At 51.3% G+C, this 19,455-nt stretch overlaps 2 protein-coding genes across 2 annotated transcripts; one reads left to right on the top strand and one right to left on the bottom strand.

Annotated features, from left to right (window-relative positions):
• Positions 1–5,201: 5,201 nt before the first annotated feature.
• On the top strand, positions 5,202–12,060 carry PNPLA1 (patatin like domain 1, omega-hydroxyceramide transacylase; the record flags this gene model as incomplete). The annotated part of the gene is made up of 9 exons (XM_082069112.1): positions 5,202–5,403; positions 7,702–7,934; positions 8,941–9,006; positions 9,481–9,693; positions 9,911–9,971; positions 10,052–10,192; positions 10,482–10,581; positions 10,921–11,031; positions 11,591–12,060. 9 exons carry the CDS (start codon positions 5,202–5,204, stop codon positions 11,592–11,594), a joined length of 1,131 nt encoding a protein of 376 aa, XP_081925238.1. The 3' UTR covers positions 11,595–12,060.
• Positions 12,061–13,477: 1,417 nt separating this feature from the next.
• On the bottom strand, positions 13,478–16,822 carry LOC309447968 (omega-hydroxyceramide transacylase-like; the record flags this gene model as incomplete). The annotated part of the gene is made up of 4 exons (XM_082069111.1): positions 13,478–13,546; positions 13,629–13,838; positions 15,390–15,610; positions 16,627–16,822. 4 exons carry the CDS (start codon positions 16,820–16,822, stop codon positions 13,478–13,480), a joined length of 696 nt encoding a protein of 231 aa, XP_081925237.1.
• Between the last annotated feature and the right edge of the window lie 2,633 nt (positions 16,823–19,455).

Raw genomic sequence — 19,455 nt, 5'->3', positions numbered from 1 at the left:
TGACGTGTACAGATGTTATACATGGAATAACGTTTGCTTTGCTCCAGCTGTTGTGGGCTGCTCTTTCCAAGCCAGATGTAAAGTGGCACAAAGGGAGTTTTACAGCAGATATACAGTGCGGTGCTTCTATTTTTTACAGTTTATAGCCATTCCCTTTCCAGCAGAAGGGGACATATTATCCAAAGCAGCTTGATCTGACACAAAGAAGTGGGTAAAGCTGGTTCCCGAGCTGCCCTTGCTGTCGGTCCCTCGAGGGCCGAGGGGATTTACAGCTGCTGGGGTCTCACCTATGAGGTCTAAGAAGATGTGAAATGTCAAAGCGATTAAATCCTAATCGCTGGGAATGTTCCCAGCTAAGCTCAGCCCAGACCCCTAAGTCAGGCCATGGATTAAGGCAGTTTGGGGCCAGGGGGATTCCCAGCGCTCAGCGCGGTGCCACCAGCAGGAGCATCTCTTTTGCCAGGGTTGGACCCAGCCTGGGGTGAAGGGGACAAGATTTTGGGGCTTGCAAGAGGTGGGACAATCTAATGAGCTGAAGACAACGATGGTGACAAACAAACCCGCAAGTCCGGGTCAGTGCCATGCGTGGGGTGGCAGTCCCCTGGGCCACCGTGACAGCCTGTGTTTGCCCAGCACCTCCTCTCCTGAAGGACTTTTCAGTCCTTTCAAAACCCTAATTAAAAAAAAAGAGGGAAGCAGAGCCCTGGTAAGAAGGAAACAGCCCTTCCCCGTGCAGATCATCGCCCCTCTTTGCAAAACCTTTAAGGAAGCTTTTGATAGAGCTGCAGAACCACCAGCTGCTGAAAAGCCCCAGGGAGCGGGGGCACCTGGCAGGGGCTCCATCTAGTTTAGCCCAGGGTAATGAAGACTAAGAAACCCATTAAGTCCCAGTCCTGAGCCCTGCCCAGCGATGCCAACGAGCGCAGCGCCAGCATTGTGTTTCCTTTTGGCCAGGAACCAAGCTGTAAGAGTTTTACTGCAGGAGAAACCGAAACCACTCATGCTTGTTTGCACACCCTGGTGACGTCCCCGTCCCCTGCCCAGGTGACTGCTGAGGATGGGGACATGGTGGGGACCTGGCGGGAGGATCACGCGATGCTCCTGTTTGTTTTGCATCGGAGCTCACGCGGTGCTGGGTGTGGGTTGGGATTTGCATGGAGTAGAAGATGGTTTTGTGTCCTCGCTGAGCTCCTGGAGGACATTGTCATCCCTCGGCACGTGGGACGTGCCTGCCAGGCAAAACACCAGAGGGGAAACCAGCTCATCTCTCCTATTCCCTCCTCCTGTGCTTTTCCTGGTATCACGGTGGAACCAAATATCCTCCTTCTGCCGTCACTGGAACTTTCCCCACCCAATGCTGGGGAAACAAGGAGCAAAACCCACAGAGTCACAAGGGCCTCCTGGTCTCAAATAACCCAACCCAAAGCATGAACGCTGCTCCAGCCCAGCAAAGGGGGACAAGAACAGGAGCAGTGACAGTGCCCTCAGTGCAGCACCCCAGGGCTGGCGGCTCTCAGAGCCCCGGTCCCTTCTCCTGAGCGACTCCAGCATCTTGACTTAATCTCTTGGTTATAATATTGAGACCCCGATTGCCTGTGGCCACTGAAGATATTAAGTAGGTATTAAAGAAGGGCAAGTTATTAGCCCCAGGGTTTTGATCGCTTTCCAACTCTCGGTATTACCTTCATCCTTCCCTAAACACCCTGTCGTGGCTTCAACCAACAAAAGCAATCGCCCTGCTCTGAAAATCGCTGGGATCATGGACACCATCTGGGCATCCATCCTGCAGCCCCCCGCCCGCCTGGTGCTCGGTGTGAGCTGGGGGGCTTCTCCACAAAGCACTTCAGGCTGCTTCTGGGATCTTGCATCCCCAAAGTCCTTAGTCCCCACTAATCCTGCTTTGCCGAGCGCCAGGTGGGGGAGGATGGCTTAGAATATCAGCCTGGCACTTAATGGGCTAATTAATGCAAAATTCGCTGTCACTAAGAGGATGATGACACGGTCTCATCTCACGGGAGTGTGGCACCAGGTCAGGAGGGTGCTGTCCCTTGGGGTGCTGTCCCAGGACAGCAGTAGGACAGGGTGTGGGGCAGCTCTTGTGTGCCCCCCTGCCTTGAGAAGCCCCCCGTAATTCCCTGCAGGACAGGGCGAATTTGGGAAATGCTGCGATGTGGATGTGTCCCCCCTTGGCTGACAGACCCCTGTGGTGTGTCCCCAAAGCCCGCGGTGTGTCCCCAAAGCCCAGCTCTTCCTGGGTGTCAAGGATCCCAAGGGGTGTCTGAGCACGAGGTCCTCGCAGGTCTGAGCCGCTGGTTTTTGGGGTGCTGCCAGGTCGGACATCTCCTGTCCTTCCCCATGCATGGACACTCGTCCTCTTGTTCATCCTGCCGTGCCTCCCCTGTCCCTCTCCTGGGGCAGTGCTGTCTGCTGGGCTTTCTCCTCCTCAAGGACCTTCTTGCATTCACCGTGCACCTCCCCGTGGAGCTACTCACTTGTCTTCTTCCAGGGATAACAATGTCTTCATGGCCACCGCACACTCCCTCGTCATCTGGTTCTAGGAATGGAAAAAAACATTGAATACGTTACTTCATGGCAGCTTCAAGGGAAGAAACAAGATGCCCAAAGAAGAGCTGGGGAAAGAACATCTGGCTGAGCTTGGCTGGGGTTCGCACTCACGAGGTATTCCTGGAGCACCATGGTTTGTACTCACAAGGTATTCTTGGAGCACCATGGTTTGTAGCAATCCCATCTGGCACGGGGAAACCATCCTCGTGCCATGCACAGGATGGAGAAGCATGTTCACGCAGGTCCCACGGCATTATTCACAGCTTTCCAAAGCTCGGCAGCCAGGGCTGGGCTCAGCCGAGGAGGTGGAAGTGCTGAGCAAAGCAGGAGCATCCTGTGTCTCTTCCGTGCGGAACCTGTTGAGTTCCCTGGGGGCCTGACACATAATGGGCAGAGTTAATTCACAGGGAACATGGAAATGGTACCTGCCCACATGCAAACACTCACGTGCTTCCGATGTGCTTGTACATCTGGATCCTTGTTCTATCTGCAGATGTTTGCCAGCGCTGGAAGAAAGCCCCTGAAATGACAGAATTTGCTTTCCAAAGGGCTGGAGGAGACAATGGAGTGAATCACTGTTCTGGTTTTGTTAAAAACAAGACCAGTTCTCTTTTGGTGATTTTTCCTTTCAACCAAGTCCTTCTAAGTAACCGTACTTTTCTGAGTTTTTGCCCGCATGTTTTTCTCGGACACGGTGCTTGGTGCTGATATCGCCAAGGTCAGAACCAACAGAATGCTGAAGAAGCTGATGTTTAGGTTTATTGCTATGACAGCCAAGAAAGACCGATAAGATTTCCCAAGAGGGGTGTGTTTGCTGGGAGGGGCGGACAGAACAGGTGACTAAAAGTGACCAACTGAGTATTCCATTCCATAATCGTCATACCCCATATATAAAAGGGTGATCGCGAGCGTCTTGCCGCTCTTCAACCATGGTTGGCATCTAAAGAGGACCCTCTCTGTCTGCGTATGGTCTATAGGCCTGAGGTCCTGCAATCCCTGCATCCAGTTTGCTGTCAAGGTTTGCACCATGACTTCTGGGTCCCTGCCCTATAGCTGCTGGACCCACACCAGCTCGTAGCTCCACCACCGCTGGAGTGATGTTGACTCCACACCGAGCGTTCAAGAGTGGGTTTGTATATTTTGTATATTTTTTCTATTTATTAGTAGCATCAGTAAAGCCTTTTCCAACTTGAAGCCTAAGTCTCTCTTCCTTCTTATCTTCCTTATCTTTCCAATCTAAGGAAAGGGTGGAGGGAGGGTAAGGGGGTAACAGGGAGCATCTGCCATGGTTTATTGTCACCTTGTTTAAACCTTGACAATCACACAGATCAAAGCTCAGATATCACCAGGATGGTAGAAAGGCTTGAACGTGTCAAGGGGATAACGTAAGAACAACATCAAACACTGGAAAGACCAGAAATGAGAAGACCAAATCCACTAAGGCTGGAAATGGTCACATGAATATACTCTAATTCAAGGAGTTATTCGCCTCCAGGATGGTCCAGATGATGGTTCAATATACCTTTGAGTTCACAAACTTGCTCTTGCTTGTCCTGTTGTTCAGGCAGCAGCCGGTGAGGATGGCGCTGGCCATGTCAAGTGACATCTATGTACACATGCCCATGCTATGTACGTGTATACAACCTTTAATTTAATATATGTCATATTCATAATATAGCATGCATGGTGTAGGTATTTGGACAACATAAACAACACAGTATTTTGTAATATTTAATAAATACATCTGCTTAAAATGCCATTTTTTATTCTGCATGTTGGCAGCACTATTAGGTTATTAAGGCTGTAAAGATACTAAAAATCTACTGAATTTCTCTGTATTTTTTTTAATTATCACACAGCCAATGAAGACAGCCCAAAGGCAGCTGGATTTTGGTTCGGTAACTCCGGATTTGGGGAACACGGTGCTGCTGTGGGTGTCCTGCTGCGGCCTTACAGTGCAGGCTGGGGGAAGAGAAAAGAAAATCCAGCTCCTTGGTTTATTTTTTCCCCCAAGAATATCCAAAAGTCAGCTAAGGACAAAACCCTTCCAACAGGGAGCAAATATAGGCAACATTTCCAAACCTACCCCAGCGTACCGCCCTGCATCCACTCCTTGTGTAACACCCTCTGGCTTTAAGTGTCTTACACAAGCCTTTACTCACTCTGTGCTGAGCTGTGCCTAAGCCAGGATTGACGGAGAATCCTATTTAGGAAAACACCCTTGATGAAGAGAGCACGGAGCAAAGAGGAAATTTTGCGGGGATGTTTCCAAGTGTGACGGGCACAGTGACACAGGGACCATCGCGGGGAGGGCTCCCGTAGTGCTTCCCATCGCTTGGGATAAAAGAGGAGCCTTAATTCGGTCCCAAGCATCTGAGCTGGCTGCGGTCAAGGATTACAAGAGCTGTTTTGATCAGGGGAAAAATTCTGTTTTTAGCACAGGCGGCAATTAAAATAGCTCGTGAATCTAAACACCTCGGGGAGCTGCCACAAAAGGAGGCAGAAAACCCATCTTCTGGTCTCCTCTGCAGCCACGGATGAGCCTGGAGAGACCCCAGGAGACAAGAGCTTGAGGTTCACCTGGTGAAAAAGGACAACCCGAGGCATCGAGCTGGAGACGCCGGTTTGATCTGGAGATGGCTGGGGAGGAGCTGCGGGGCTCCAGCGCCCCGTTCTCGCTCTCCTTTTCGGGCAGCGGCTTCTTGGCGCTGTACCAGGTCGGGGTGGTGCAGTCCCTCCTGGAGCTGGCTCCCAAACTGCTCCAGTCGGCCGGGAAGGTCTACGGCTCATCCGCCGGCTCCCTTATCGCTGCCGCCGTGGTGTGCGGCATCAGCCTCGGTAAGACTTATCGCCTGGGTTTCCTTACTGTAGATCTTTTTATTTCAAAATTAGAAGTAGAGGAGCTGATGCCTTAAAGCACTGGTGGGGATGCGATACTGGTGAAATTCCTATCGCTCACAATGCACAAGAAATCTGCAGGTGTTGCCACTTTTGGCAGCCACCCTGGAGCAATTTTGGGTAGTGTAAGCTGGAAAAGCCCCTTGTTACTGTCTGAGTGTTATCTCAGATGGTCAGGTAGATTCTGCATGGATAAATATGGATATATCTGTATTTTATTGGCTCATTTTCCTGCTCCTGCTGAAGGACCAGATCTCCTTGTCTTCTGCTCCAAGGTCTAAGGAGTGCTGAGATGTGGCCCAAAGCAAGTCTAGGTGGATATAACCCACCTAAAGACCCTTTGTCCCCTGGGGGTCAGACCCCTTGGCATCCTTAGCTATGAAGGGACACAAGTGACATCCATGTGGGTATCTATGGAGCTGGGTTATCCCGCTCAGCCTCCCCAGCAAAAAGGGAAGATGTGGGCAATTCCCATTTCCAGATGGTGGAGAACCTGCCAAAAGTTCAAGGGCTTGTCAGTGGGACGTGCGGGGGGATAGACTGGTCACCACTCCACCCAGGGCTGGGGTTTCTCTTAATGCCACAAAAGAGGTTTTATTCTGAATATCCCTGGACAATGTGGAAACAGGACCCCCTAGCAATACGATCGTTTATGTGTAGAATTAATTCAGAGCAGTTAATCCACTTTTAATAATCACATCCTCCTGTATTTCCAATGAGTGTCCCTGTGTAAACAAGCGTACACAGGACTTAAGTCTTGGAAGGCTGATCCAAGCCCCAATTCAAGCAATGGGGACCTTTAGGAGGAATGGGGGGTTTTAGGGTCCAAATAATGATGGAGGGTGCAGGGAGGAAACACACAGTGCTGGAAACCTCTGGTGGATGCTAGAACCGCTCTGCTGGAGCTACAAATAATGCAAAACTTCAGGAAATATATTTAGACATGGCAGAAATGAACCTTTCTGCCCATATGGGGATGAACATCCCTACAAATCAGTAAGGGCCCCAAAACTTCCCTCTCTGACTCCTCATGCTGGTGTAACTGGACGGAGCTGGGGCTGTCCAGCTGGTATCGATTGGCTTGGGAACTGGTCTTGCTGTGGGGATCAATGTTGAACTGGGGGTTGGCATCACTTGGGGGGAGGCACCATCCACTTAGGGGTGCCAAGATGATCTAGTGCCCAAAACATCTGCCCCAGGGGAAGGAAAGACCCTCTGCCCAGCAGCTTGTGGGCAGTTTTTCCAGGTTTCCCCCCATTTCCAGGACACAGAGCAGCCAGACAGTGCCCAGCGAGTGCATCCCCCGCCTGGGGTGTCTCTGGCTCTTTTGGCATCCCCGGGGACCCCGTGTGAACCTGCCAAGCGTTAATCATCACGCCACATGGCCTGAACATCCGCTCAAACATTTATAACCCCTCTTAATACCTGTGTTGCTCCCGTTGCCTTCGGGGCACTCCATCTAATCCCTCTGTCTGTCCGTGTTTCTAAAGCAATCTCACGAGACAGAACAGAAACCTTGACCCTGCAAAGCCCCAGCACTAAGCCCAGCCCATGGCTTTGTGCCAGCGCGGGGGCCCGGGGGCCCACCGCCTGCAAGGACGGCTCTTTGCAGCATCGGGGAGCTGGAAAAGCTTTTGACAAAACAGTTTAACCACCCAAGGTGGGAGATTTTCCGAAGCGACCTCACCCTTTCAGCAAAGGGACCCCTCCCTGGCATCGGGGTGACTATGGGGTTTGCTGCACCCCTCTCTCCCCCATCCCCGTCACTTTGCAGTCTCTCCTGAGCCTTCAGCATTTCTGGTCCTTTGATCCAGCTGCTGGGGTGTGCAGATGTGTGTAATGACGATTAACAATGGCCGGGAGGTCACTGGGGGAGCTCGGCTGAGCGGGGAGTCCCGGCACGATGGAGCTGGGGTGCCTGGCTGGCAGGACAATCCCTTTCCTGGGGCTCTTTGGAGCCTTTCCCCCGTTCCCGGACAGTTCCCCTGGTGCAGACAGGGGTTTTACCAGTGGGGCCACACTGAGCCTTATATTGTCCTTTGAGGTCATCATGGGGGTGACCTCCCCCTTCCTGCCCCACCACTCTGTCCCCCGTTATAGCAGCATTGTCATCCTGCGGTTGTACACAGAGCTGCAAGAGGCTTTATGTGTGGGAAGTGTTAAAACCAGGATTAAATACATAGCTGTTAGGGCAGCACGGAATTGACTTTCTCTCTGCTTTTCCCCCCGCTGTCTCAGATGACCTGAAGGAATTTTTCTTCTCCACGGTAAAAGAAGTCAGGAACACCATCCTGGGCCCTTTCTCTCCCAAGTGCAGCTTGCTGGCCAATATCAAGGCGGTTTTGCAGCGGATGCTCCCAGAGGACTCGTACCAGCTGGCGTCGGGGCGGCTGCACATCTCGCTCACGCGCGTGGTGGACGGACAGAACGTCATGGCGTCCGAGTTCAGCTCCAAGGAGGAGCTCATTCAGGTACAGACCTCCCTCTGATGCCCATACCCACTGCTTGGGGTGGGGTACCTGAGAATCGATCACTTTAACTGCACTGTTTTCTACTTGAGATGGCGAGAGCGTCAGGAAGCTTTGCCAGAGCCGTGATCACACCCGTGAGCTCCATCAGGAGGGAGGAAGACGTTGTTAGGTCCAGGAAGGAATAAATCATGATAAAAAAGCAGAACGTTTGTTTGCAGCCTCAAAGAGCTGATGCCGGCACATTGGCCAGGCCTAATAAGTGCTAATGACTCTTTGCAAAGAGCTGTGGTAATGCTAACACGACCTTTTAGCTTTCTGGCCACGTCTCTTCTTGGCCAAGTCCTATTTGCGGTAATTTTCCTCGTTGCCTCAGCACATTCCTGGGAGGAAAGAGCTGGTCTGTGGTGCTAAACAACAAGCAGCTGATTAACCAGTAAATTAGATGCTGGGCAAAGAATCCCCAGGTAAAACGGAGCTGACCAGGAGGTCGTGGGCTTGCTTGTCCCAGGGACATGGTAGAAGATGGCAGGTCCACGGAGGTGCCAACCCAGGCGCCTGGGATGCTCGTTCCCAGCTGATGAGATTGGTGGGAAACAGTTGCAAACCGCCCAGCAGTGGTTTTGCCATTGACAAATCCCAGCAGGATGAAATACATTGTGAGGCAGTCTTGGTTTTGACCCAAACCCTGCAAATATGAAAAATGACCCCAAAGCTGCACCTTGCTGCTGTCAAAGGACAGTGATTTACAGATATACAACTCTATCTTTGCTGGCAGCTATAAAAATAAAACACAAAGTGCTATGCCCTTATCAAGAGAAGGGTTTCAACTTTATTGCAATGAGATGTTTTCCACTTTTTGAAACATTTCTTGTTGACACAGTCAAGTGTAAAGTCCAGGTGGTACCGCCTGGCTCCAGAACGTTTGTCAAGCCTGAATTCACAGCCAACCAGCCGACAGGAGAACTTTGACAGGAGCATTTACATTTACAACCCTTTCTTCTCCCAGGCTCTCCTCTGCAGCTGCTTTCTTCCTGTCTACTGTGGATTCATCCCTCCGTCCTACCGAGGTGTGGTGAGTGATGTTTCCAATAAAACACATGCTCCCAGCAGTATGATCTTGGGTTTAAACATCACATTCCCTTGAGCAGAGAGGGATATGTATGTCTAGGCTTCTTCTTTAGTTAATGGAGGATGATAAAGCCTCTTAGCTTGTTCTTCATCCCATCCAAAGATTATAGCTGGGTGGAATTGCCATCTGGAGAACCCTCTCTTTCTTTGCCTACAGACAGAGCCTGGATGACTAGATCTTGCCTTGGAGATCTCCAAAGCGAGATGACAGGACACCCACACTTGGGACTTGGGCACACAACCCAGTTATCCTGGGCAGGATCTGTCTGCAGTGCAGATGCCATGGGATGATTTGGGTTAGAGGGACGTTCCCAGCTCCCCCAGTGCCACCTGTGCCATGAGCAGGGACATCTTCACCAGCTCAGGTTGCTCAGAGCCCCATCCAGCCTGACGCAAACCCTCCTCTGCTCCTCCCCAGCGATACGTGGACGGAGGATTCACCGGCCTGCAGCCGGTCTCCAGCCTGGAGGAAGCCGTGATCACCGTGTCCCCGTTCACGGGAGAGCTCGATATCTGCCCGCGGGACTGTCCCGCCACCTTCTTCTGCTTCCAGATCTTCAACGGCAGCATCCAGATCTCCATGGAAAACCTCCTGCGGATCAGCTACGCTCTCTTCCCACCGAGCACTATGGTATGTCCACCAGGTCTTCTTCCCAGCTTCGTTTTGGTTAAAACAAATCAATGCTGGACCTGCCTTCCCAAGCTCACTCTCCATTGTTAATTAATCAGATTTCAAGGGGAGGGGACAGTCTCTAACCAAGCTCTATAAGAAGCAGTATACCAAATAATTCAACAAGCTTAGGCAGCCTATTCCCCAACATCAGTCACTTCAAGTGTTTCTCCTGCAGGTCCTGAATGACTTTTTCTCCCAGGGGTACCAGGACACGGCCCTTTTCCTGTACAGGAACAGTAAGTGTCACCCCAAAACCCGACGAGCAGCCCCAGACTGTGACGCACAGGCAAACATCAGCCCTTTCTGCATCTCACAGATGCCTTTGGCTTCAACTACTGCGACGGCAATTTCCGCTTCGCCAGCATGTGCGGCAGGAACGACTTTGCACAGCCCAACAGGACGGTCACCAGCCTCTGCAAGATGGTCCCGCAGTGCCTGAGCGCCTGTGTCCTGGCAGGTAGGGCATTCGGGGTACGGATCGGCAGTTTTAGGGGTGGCTGGGGCTGCTGCAGCCTTTGAGAGGTGCAGCATTATATTTAAGACATCATCGAGTTATTTATTACAGTAAATATTTCTAATATTTCATTAGCTGTTTGCAAAGACGCTTTGTAAGAGCAGCTCAAGCTGGATTCTGGCCTGGGCTTCAGTACCGATGGGCTGAGCTGCAGCAAGTGTTGCTGGACAAGAGGAATTATTGCGTTTATTGGGTTATTTATTTACTTCTGTGTTGTCGTTCGCGGGCACAGGGTTGGCAGTGTGGAGGAAGCAGCAGGTGGCTGGACTGCAGGATCCGCTCTCAAAGGTCCTGCTGCAGCCGCACAGGCTGCCGGCTCCCGTCAGGAAGGGGTAAGAACAGCTCGGCAGAGGCATCTCTTGGGGAGAGTGGGTATCACCAGCAGGAACACCCCAGGACTGCTGGAGGTGGAGGATGAACCATCCCTGGAGACATCCCAGGCCAGGCTGGACGGGGCTCTGAGCACCCTGAGCTGGTGCAGATGTCCCTGTCATGGCAGGGGGGGCACTGGGGGAGCCGGGAAGGTCCCTCCAGCTCAAACCATTCTATAACTCTTCTACACCTCGTTACAAAAAATAGTATTATTACAGCATGCATTTACCGTTAACACCTTCCCTTTTCTGCTGCATTTACCAGTCGTTAAAATCTGCCTGTTTATTTTGGTTTTGCAGGCTGAAGAAGCTGCGGGGGCTGCTGGAAGGTATCAGCTCCACGGTAAAACGGCTCCAGAAGCTTCTCCAAACCGTGGTGCCTGGGTTGCCCAAAAGAGCCGTGGCCAGGAGGTGAGTGGCTCGGGGGCTGCAAACCCTCAGCAGAGGGAGGGCAGAGGACACCCCTGGGGACATCGCTCATGGGTCACTGATGCTGAGCTTGCCTAAAAATTCCAAATCTGGGGTACTACACATTGAAAGTAGCTATATTTTTTTCCTCCGTAATATTATTTATTTAGCAACATCTCAACTGCGCTATGAACCAGCATAGTGCTGCTTCATAACAACAACATATTCTTGTTCCTGAGCATTTATCTGCTGGGCTCTGTCCTAGCAGGACATCAGGCACTTTCACCCAGGCCTTGAGAGGTGTTTCAATACTAAACTCTCAAGGATTCAAGGCATTTAACTTGTCACATAGACAGTATTTAAGCCAAACCTCCCCAAAACCTGCTTGCAAGTCACTTCACGTGCAGCTGGTGGAGAGGCTGGCACAGAATGATTTCACACCGCAGGCAGCGACACAATCCGCAGCCATGGAAAAGCCTTTCAGCAGCAATGTCCCTGGGGTTAATTGGCCCCTGTTGGTTCGTCAACTCTGACTCAACTAATTGCCAGCTTGTTCCCTTAGGTAACTGTCCTGGATGGGCCCTGGGGGGCTTGGACACCACGCGACTCCGGAGCTCACGTCACACAGCCCCACAGCTGCTGTTCCTTTAGGAAATTGTTTGTTTGTTTGTTTGCCGCTTGGGGAAACCGGCTGATTTTATTTGCATTGCTGCTGCAGTCTCCCTGCCCAGGCCTGAGCTGCTTTAACACGACAGCCGAGGAAAAGCACCACGGTGCTGCACCCGCGACCAACCCCGTGCTGGGGCCGTCGGGCACCTTCACCTGCGCACACACAGACCAGCTGCTCCACTTGCTCACCTCCCCCTGCTTTAATGCAGATTGCAGGGCAGATATTTGCTGGGAAATGTCACATTTTAAGTGTTTGCCTCCCACTCAAAAACTTTCAGAGAGATGCATCGAACAGAAAACAGAGGGAAAAGCCTCAGGGAGCATCACACTGGGCAGGAACTCATTTTCTCCAGTTTCCTGAAGTCATTTTACCAATTACCTATTCTTGAGCTCCACAGCCGCTCGGATGCCTGCTTCTCCTGCCAGTGGAGGTAGGTGCATGTTTGGACCCCTCTGAACTTGCAGCTGTGGAGAAGAATGAAGAAACCTAAAGATTAACCTCCCTGTCCTTCAAAATGCCGCAGTCTTGCAGACTGCACCTCCTATTGCACCAGGAGAGCCGACATTTCACAAATACATGAGTTCTTTCTGTAAATCACTGCTATGAACACCGTATGGTCCAGGCAAACACGCCTCGTGTTGCTGGTCTGTACGTAGAATTAATTGGCAGCACTTAACATCCCAAATACACTTTGCACACCATGGGTTGATGGACTGGTTGTACTCCACTGTCTCCCCCGTTTGTTGGTTCCCGATGGGCAAGAAATGGATCTCAACAGCACAAGCTGTTTATTTGAATAAACCATTTGAATAACCATTGAGACATTGCTCCTTCCCTCACCCTTAACGAAATGATGTGTGGGCAGAACCTGTTATTACCTTGCAAGTTGAGTAAATGATTTTCTTCATAGAAAGAGCTACTTCTCCAAAGAGCCTTTCTGACCTAAAGCCTCAATCCCAAACCAGGTTCCACATGAGGCGTCACTACCAACCACTGACCCAGGAGCGGACTCTCCTGTTCCTGCACAAACCCAGCCGGCCCCTTTCGGCAGTGGGCAACTGTTAATTAGCTAATGAAAACTGATGGGGTGAAGGAAGAGCTGCTCCTCTACCTTTCTGCTGGTGGAGAAGGCGGCGTGGGGCTTCCTCTTCCACTTCATCTGCTGCCTGGATGGTCCCTGCATTCTCTTTGGTGACATCCTCAGGGCTGGGGGCTCTGCAGCCAAGTATTCCTGCTTCTGCTTTCCCGTGCAGGGTCCCTTCACCTTTCCGACACGAATCATTAGCCAATGAAGGCATAAAGCCCTCATCAAGGTAATTTATACCAAATTCACCTGGTGGGAAGAGAATCCAGCTCTCACTGCTTGTTGCTCAACTACCAGGTCCCCAGCAACGTGAGACACGACCAGGGTTGACTGGAAAACGGGGCGACTGGTGAGCACAGCGCAGGGCTGATCTGAGCTGGCTTTCTGGGCCAGGGACCACCACATATCGCTGCTTTGTGCCTCAGTGGCTTATCAGTCTAACATCACACGAGCACACAAGCCGACACTTCTGTGTAGGTTCTGGGACCTGCGTTCCTGGAAAGCTCTACCAGTGTGGCAGAGAAGAGGGGACCTGACATCGTCAGTGGAGCTTCAGGAGAGGCCACAGAGACGATGGGACTCTAATAATCCTGACAGGGATGCAGGGACCGCTGCCCCGGTCACTAGATGCATTGGCAGCATCTCTCACCAGCGTCGGAAGAGAAGCACCCGACGCACCTGCTCCTCGCTCCCAGTCACTTACTCAGTCTTTTTAAGAAGGAGACTGCGTCCTGGTAGCCATGGGTATAAAACTGCTCCAGAACCTAAAGGGAGGAGGGGGCAGTCAGGGCAGGTGGACCAGCCATAGGGGCCCCATGGCTCTGGGTACCTGTCATAGCAGCTCACTTGACATGTAGGAAGCTGAAAAATATACTGGAAGCGGCAGATGTTCCTTTTTGATATCTGTAAAATATAATTAAAGAACTGGAAAGTGAAAAAGGCAGCCGGGCTCTCTTTGGGACAGATGTTGTACTCCCCAGCAAAAGCAGAAATGGTGATCGTGGTCCGGGACGCGAGGTCGTTCTGCCACATGCTGAGCTCCCCATCGGCGTAACGCTAGGAAAGAAAACAAGGAACAATGAGCGTTCCTCTTTTTGGACAGAAGAGTGATATGTCACACGTGCATGCACTTGGGGTTTATTTCCCACCCGATCCCAAACTCAACTGAGGAACCGGCGCTACAGAGACCCCCTCACAGGGAACAGCCCTGAGCCCTGTCCCACGTGCTCCAGGTGTCCACCCACCGCCTCCTCCCTTCCAGCCGAAAAACTGCTCTTTAATCAAATTGGGAGAAAGTGCAGGAGAAAGGAGTTGAGCACCCCATGGATGCTTCTGAACACAGCACCAAGCAGCTTTGGTGGCAACCACAGGTATGAACATACTCAATGCCACCACTGCGGAAAGGACACGGGCTGGGGGCCCTTGGCTTGACCCGGGACAAGGTCTCCAGAGCACAAGGCTACTCACCACCCCGCGGAACGCAGGAGGGAAAAACCCAAAGCACAGAGGGACAAAGCAGCTGCACATCACGGCCTGTGGGCGAGATGGAAACACGGAGGTGCCAGGGCACAGACCACCCGAGCTTATCGAGTCATCAGCTATGCTGCTGCTTACAGAGCTTCGTTAGAATCCTATAAAACTCACTTTGCAAAAGAAGTTCACTTAGCATGACTTCTGCAAGATGAGAACCTTTGAACCTTCTGCTTCATTAAGTAAAAAAAGCCTCGGAGTCTTCAAGCTGGGAGGTGAGGGGAGCTGCGGGATGCATGCGGGAGATAAGGACCAGGACGGCGTCTGACAGAACAACATGTTTGTTTGCCAAGAACTTATTTTCTCCAGCTGCAGGTGTAAAACGGCAGCTGAAGGTCAGGACTTTGATTGATGCCCGCCTGACAAAAATGGAGAGATCTGCTGAAGAACGGGGAGACCCCAGACTCTGATTCTGCCGTTGGGCCCGGGTGTCACACGGGGGTGGGAACTGGGGCTGCGGGGGTAGAATTGTCCAAGTGTTTTTTCTGCTGACTGTCCCTGTTCAGAAGATACCAGCTCGAGCTGCTCTACGCTCTACCTTGGAAATGAATGATATAAGAAGGATTTCCGGGATCCATGCCCGAGTCCCTGCTGCGGGGAATCCGGGGAAGATGAACATCCCCAACAGGGCTGAGAAAAGGGCCACGAAAACCTGTTGCTTTGGGATGGAGGCTCATCTGCAAATGCCAAAATGGGGACCCATGGCTGGGTTTTCAGCACCACCGACTATTGTGGACCAGACCGCGTCTGGTACCCACAGCCAGGGGTGGAGAAGCAGGAAGGACACCTGTGAAATGTCTCATTTTGCTCCCTGCATCCTCAGGCCCTGTAGGTAATTCACTCAGGGGCTGATTTTTTAATTCTTTTCAGCGTGAGACCCTGCGTGGCTTCAGAGGGCGGTAAGGAGGTGTCTGAAAGACACGTAGACGATGTTCTCAGGGACCGGGTTTAGCGGTGCACTTGGCAGTGCTGGCTTAACAGTTGGACTTGACGATCTTAAAGGTCTTTTCCACCCAAAACGACTTCACGCTTGGGTGAAATCGCAGCGGGGGCTGCGAGGGCCCAGGTTTACCGCACCTGGATGAGATCGTCCCGCGAGGAAAACCGCGACACCACCACGCTGCTCCAGTCGCGCACGCGCGTCAGGACCACGTGCAGCCGCCCCGACACCAGCTCGTGGGCGCGCGGGGGCAGGTGCTGCTGCAGGACATCCCTGAGCATCTTCAGTACTTTGCCTCCAGGAAAACATCTCGGCAAAGAGGTTTTCACCGCACGGAGGTAGGAGAGCTTCACCTCCTCTAGGGAAGAGCAAAGCCATCAGTCCGCATCCCCTGTGGTATTATTTATGTACATTCTGGGCTGTTCTTCTACATGCTAAAGGGACATTTTACCGTCCTGGTAAATGCTCATAAAGAGCCGCTATGTTCCTCAGGGCTGAAACTCTCATGAATAGACCCAGATTTTCCAAGGAGCTTCAATACTGCAGGACACAGAACTTTTTGTTTTCTTTTCCGATTTCTCTCCATTTCCTCCACAAGACATCTTAACCTTTTATTTTGAGATACAGGCAAAAATTGACAGGAAGCCTTTGCACAACATTTCATCCTGTTGCATCTATGCCCCCTGATGTATTTCTCAGGCCCGTGACAACACCTTTCTTTTTATTTCATGCAGAAGCAATAGTGATCCTCTCCATATTCAATATTCAGCAATAGTGATCCTCTCCATATTCAATATTCAGCAATAGTGATCCTCTCCATAGTCAATATTCAGCAATAGTGATCTTCTCCATATTCAACATTCAGCAATAGTGATCCTCTCCATAGTCAATATTCAGCAATAGTGATCCTCTCCATATTCAATATTCAGCAATAGTGATCATCTCCATAGTCAATATTCAGCAATAGTGATCCTCTCCATAGTCAATATTCAGCAATAGTGATCCTCTCCATAGTCAATATTCAGCAATAGTGATCCTCTCCATATTCAATATTTTCTTTCCCCTCTGTGTTTTGGGAATCTACCAACAACCCCAAATGCCTTATTAGGGAGGGAAATTCTGTTCCTTACCCAAATATGCTTACTGTTAATTCAAACTAATAAGATGAGATGGCTTATTTAATAATGATACCTAGTCTGTTTTCTCCACGCTGGTTAATTTACCCATGTTTCCCACTCTTAAAGAAGTTATGTAAAAATCTGAGGAACTAACCACTGGCCAAGGATAACTGAAATAAACGGTCTTGCGCAACGCCAAAACCTCCAGGCACTGCACCTCTTTAGACACAGAACAAACGGAGCACATCGTCCTTACCTATATCACACTCACACAACATCAGTGTAGCTACAACCGCTCCTGACGATGCCCCGTAGATCCTGGATGCAGATTTCAGTATGTCGGGTGCCAATTCCCGCAAAGCAGCGACCACTCCGGCTTCATACACTATCAAGAAACTGCAGCCTCTGAACAGGATAGAGAAGGGTCTGCCCTCATTTCCACTTTCCTCCATCCCCTCTGCGAACAACAAGCACTCAACCACAACAAAGCGACTGCCTGGGACAAATTCAGTGGTTTTCTGTTTCCTACAGCCCGGCAAAGCTTCGCTGTGGCTGCTCCCAACCTGCTGCTGCTCCTGACCCCACTCGTGCTCTCTTATAGCTCCTCTGCTTGCCACAGATCTCTAAGGCAAACAGCCCGTGAAAGAACAGCCGTGGGCGGAGGTGAGTGATGCGATGTCTTAATGCCTAAGGCCGCCCATTAAAATGAAATTATGACATTGCAGTGTGTTTGTAAGGCGTGCGCTGGGTGAAAGCCCCGCGATGCAGGGTGCTCCGTGTCACCCCGATGCGTTGGGGACGCAGCCCAGGGCTGTGTGTGAGTCCTCCAGAGAGAAAAGCTCCTTCCCCGAGCTGGTGGGTGCTCCAGCAGCACCCTGGGGTCCCAGCCTGATTTTCCAGCCTCTTGGGATGTCAGGATCAAGAAACATTCCCTGGTAAACAAAGAGCTTTGCAAGATATTGCTCAAAAGTGCCTTGCCCCGTTTGTACCGATCCCCACCCAGGGAGTGGAGAAGGTGGTTGGATTATTAAATAAATCACAGCCCAAGCTGCTCTCCGGATTTCACAAGGTCAGGGCTTGAGTTTGCTTACAAAAGGGTGAAAATGCAGAGTCCAGGTAACAACTTGTGGCTTAATCCACCTCCTAAATGGTTGGGGGCTCAGTAGAGCAACAAAGAAGTAAAGAGGGGGGTAAAAAAGTCTGACAAACACGGTGATGTGCTGATTGCCCATCCAGAAATGCAAAGCCGCCTTCGTCTTGCAGGTGGGTGAGACATTGGGAAAGTGCTACGGGGAAAAACAGCACTGAAAGCCGGGCAGGAGCAGAAGCAGCTGCCCAACACAAACTTGGATAGATTTCTCTGAGATACATGGAAATCTACCCAGTGGCTCCAGGTAAGGAGGCTCCAAAACCACCCAGGAGATGTTTCCCTCTCTCTTGCTGTGTGCTGGGGTAGCGCTGGGTGAGTTTTGGGGCTGGATGGAGCCCCGATCAATGCAAACCCACCCTGACGGTCGCGCAGCGCCTGTGCTGGACGTGCTGGTGCTAACAGGGCTGTGGGCTCCACTGAAACCCCAGCTCCCGCTGTCCCAGCACCGTGGGTGCAGTGTTAATCCAGTTTACACCCCAGCTCCTTGCACACACTCCTTGGAGTGTTGCAGATCCCACTGCTGAACTGCAGAGGGGAAAGAACTATTGCCAGACCCAAACATTTCTTTCCACATCTTCTGCAACACCAAAACCGTGACCCCAGGGCTGCACCGTTCTGGCATCCTCACCCACATACTGGTGTGCAAGTCATCCCAAGAGAAAGACTTTGAGGAATTGATTTGTGTGGGACAATGAAACAACCTCATGTCTTCTAATCAGATGTGCCGTTTGTCAGACTTCGGGCACCAGCACATACACCGACAGACACATTAAATGTGCAGCGGATGAGCTGGTGCTGCCGTGCCATGCGGAGTTTAACCCACTGTGGGTGTGTTGCTTCCCACGCAGCCCACTGGATGTCCAGAAATGACATCTCCCGGGGGTGAGAAAAAAAGGAAAAGGAAAAAGGAAAAGCCTTTTTCCCTCATCTATAGCACAAATTATAATAATTCCCCTTAGACGGCAGCATCTGGCTGCTCTAAGTGCACCACCCTGGATGGGGAAGGTTTTCGAGGCAGGATGCTGGGGCGGGAGGCAGCGGTCAGGCGGGGCTGAGCTCATCCCAGCTGAGTCACCTCCCGAAATCTCCTCATCCTGATTGTAGCAGAGCCCAACACTGATCTAAACACCCCGTGACAGCTGGAAGAACCCTGGCAGGGCCAAACCCCGCACAGGACCAGGAAGGATTTCCAGAACTGAGATATTGTCGCTTGCTGTTCGGAGTCCGTTTCCTCTCTTGGGGTGAGCAGGGATTAAACCTTGGCTGTGTCCTCATCCTGGAACAGAACGGTGCAAGTTCTGGCTTCTTGTTCACATCCACAAGAGCGTCCCCAAACCAAAGGATTCCTCAGCCTAGAGCCTGTGTCCTGCTGCCCCACACAACCCTGGCTCTCTGCCCTGCTGTTTCTGTGAATAATCTGATAATAAACTGTGATACTGCAGAGTCCAAACCAGGGAAATGGAGCATTTCCTACAGTGAGACACCAAGGATTGAGATGGAGAAAGGAATCGCTGTAGAAATTCAAGATAACAGTTTTATTTTGGGTCGAGATCTTCCCATGTAAGAGTCTAATCTTGGCAAAACCAGTTTATGTCTCTCTTTATCACCTTCATGCAAGCTGAACGCTTTTTTAATTTGTGTCTAAGTCCATAACGTGATTAATTAAGGAGTTTCCTGGGCGCCTCCCCAGCCCGGTGCACCCAACCAGGAGCATGAACAGGTGCGGCTCGGAGGGGTCTGAACTTGCCCACGCCGGGGGAAATGCTGGCCACGCTCACCCTGCACCGCCCGCCCAGCATCCAGCACCCACCCAGGAGCCAAATCCCTCGCTGCCTCCCACCATCAACGTTTTTGCCACTGATTTCACTGAGAACCTTTATTATAAGTAGGGAAAAAAAAGATTAATGGTCGATCTTAGACTTTGCCTTAAAAATT

Source organism: Streptopelia decaocto (assembly GCF_964273445.1).
Source record: "Streptopelia decaocto genome assembly, chromosome: 19".
NCBI lineage: Eukaryota > Metazoa > Chordata > Aves > Columbiformes > Columbidae > Streptopelia > Streptopelia decaocto.
This window is presented reverse-complemented; position numbering and strand designations above follow the sequence as displayed.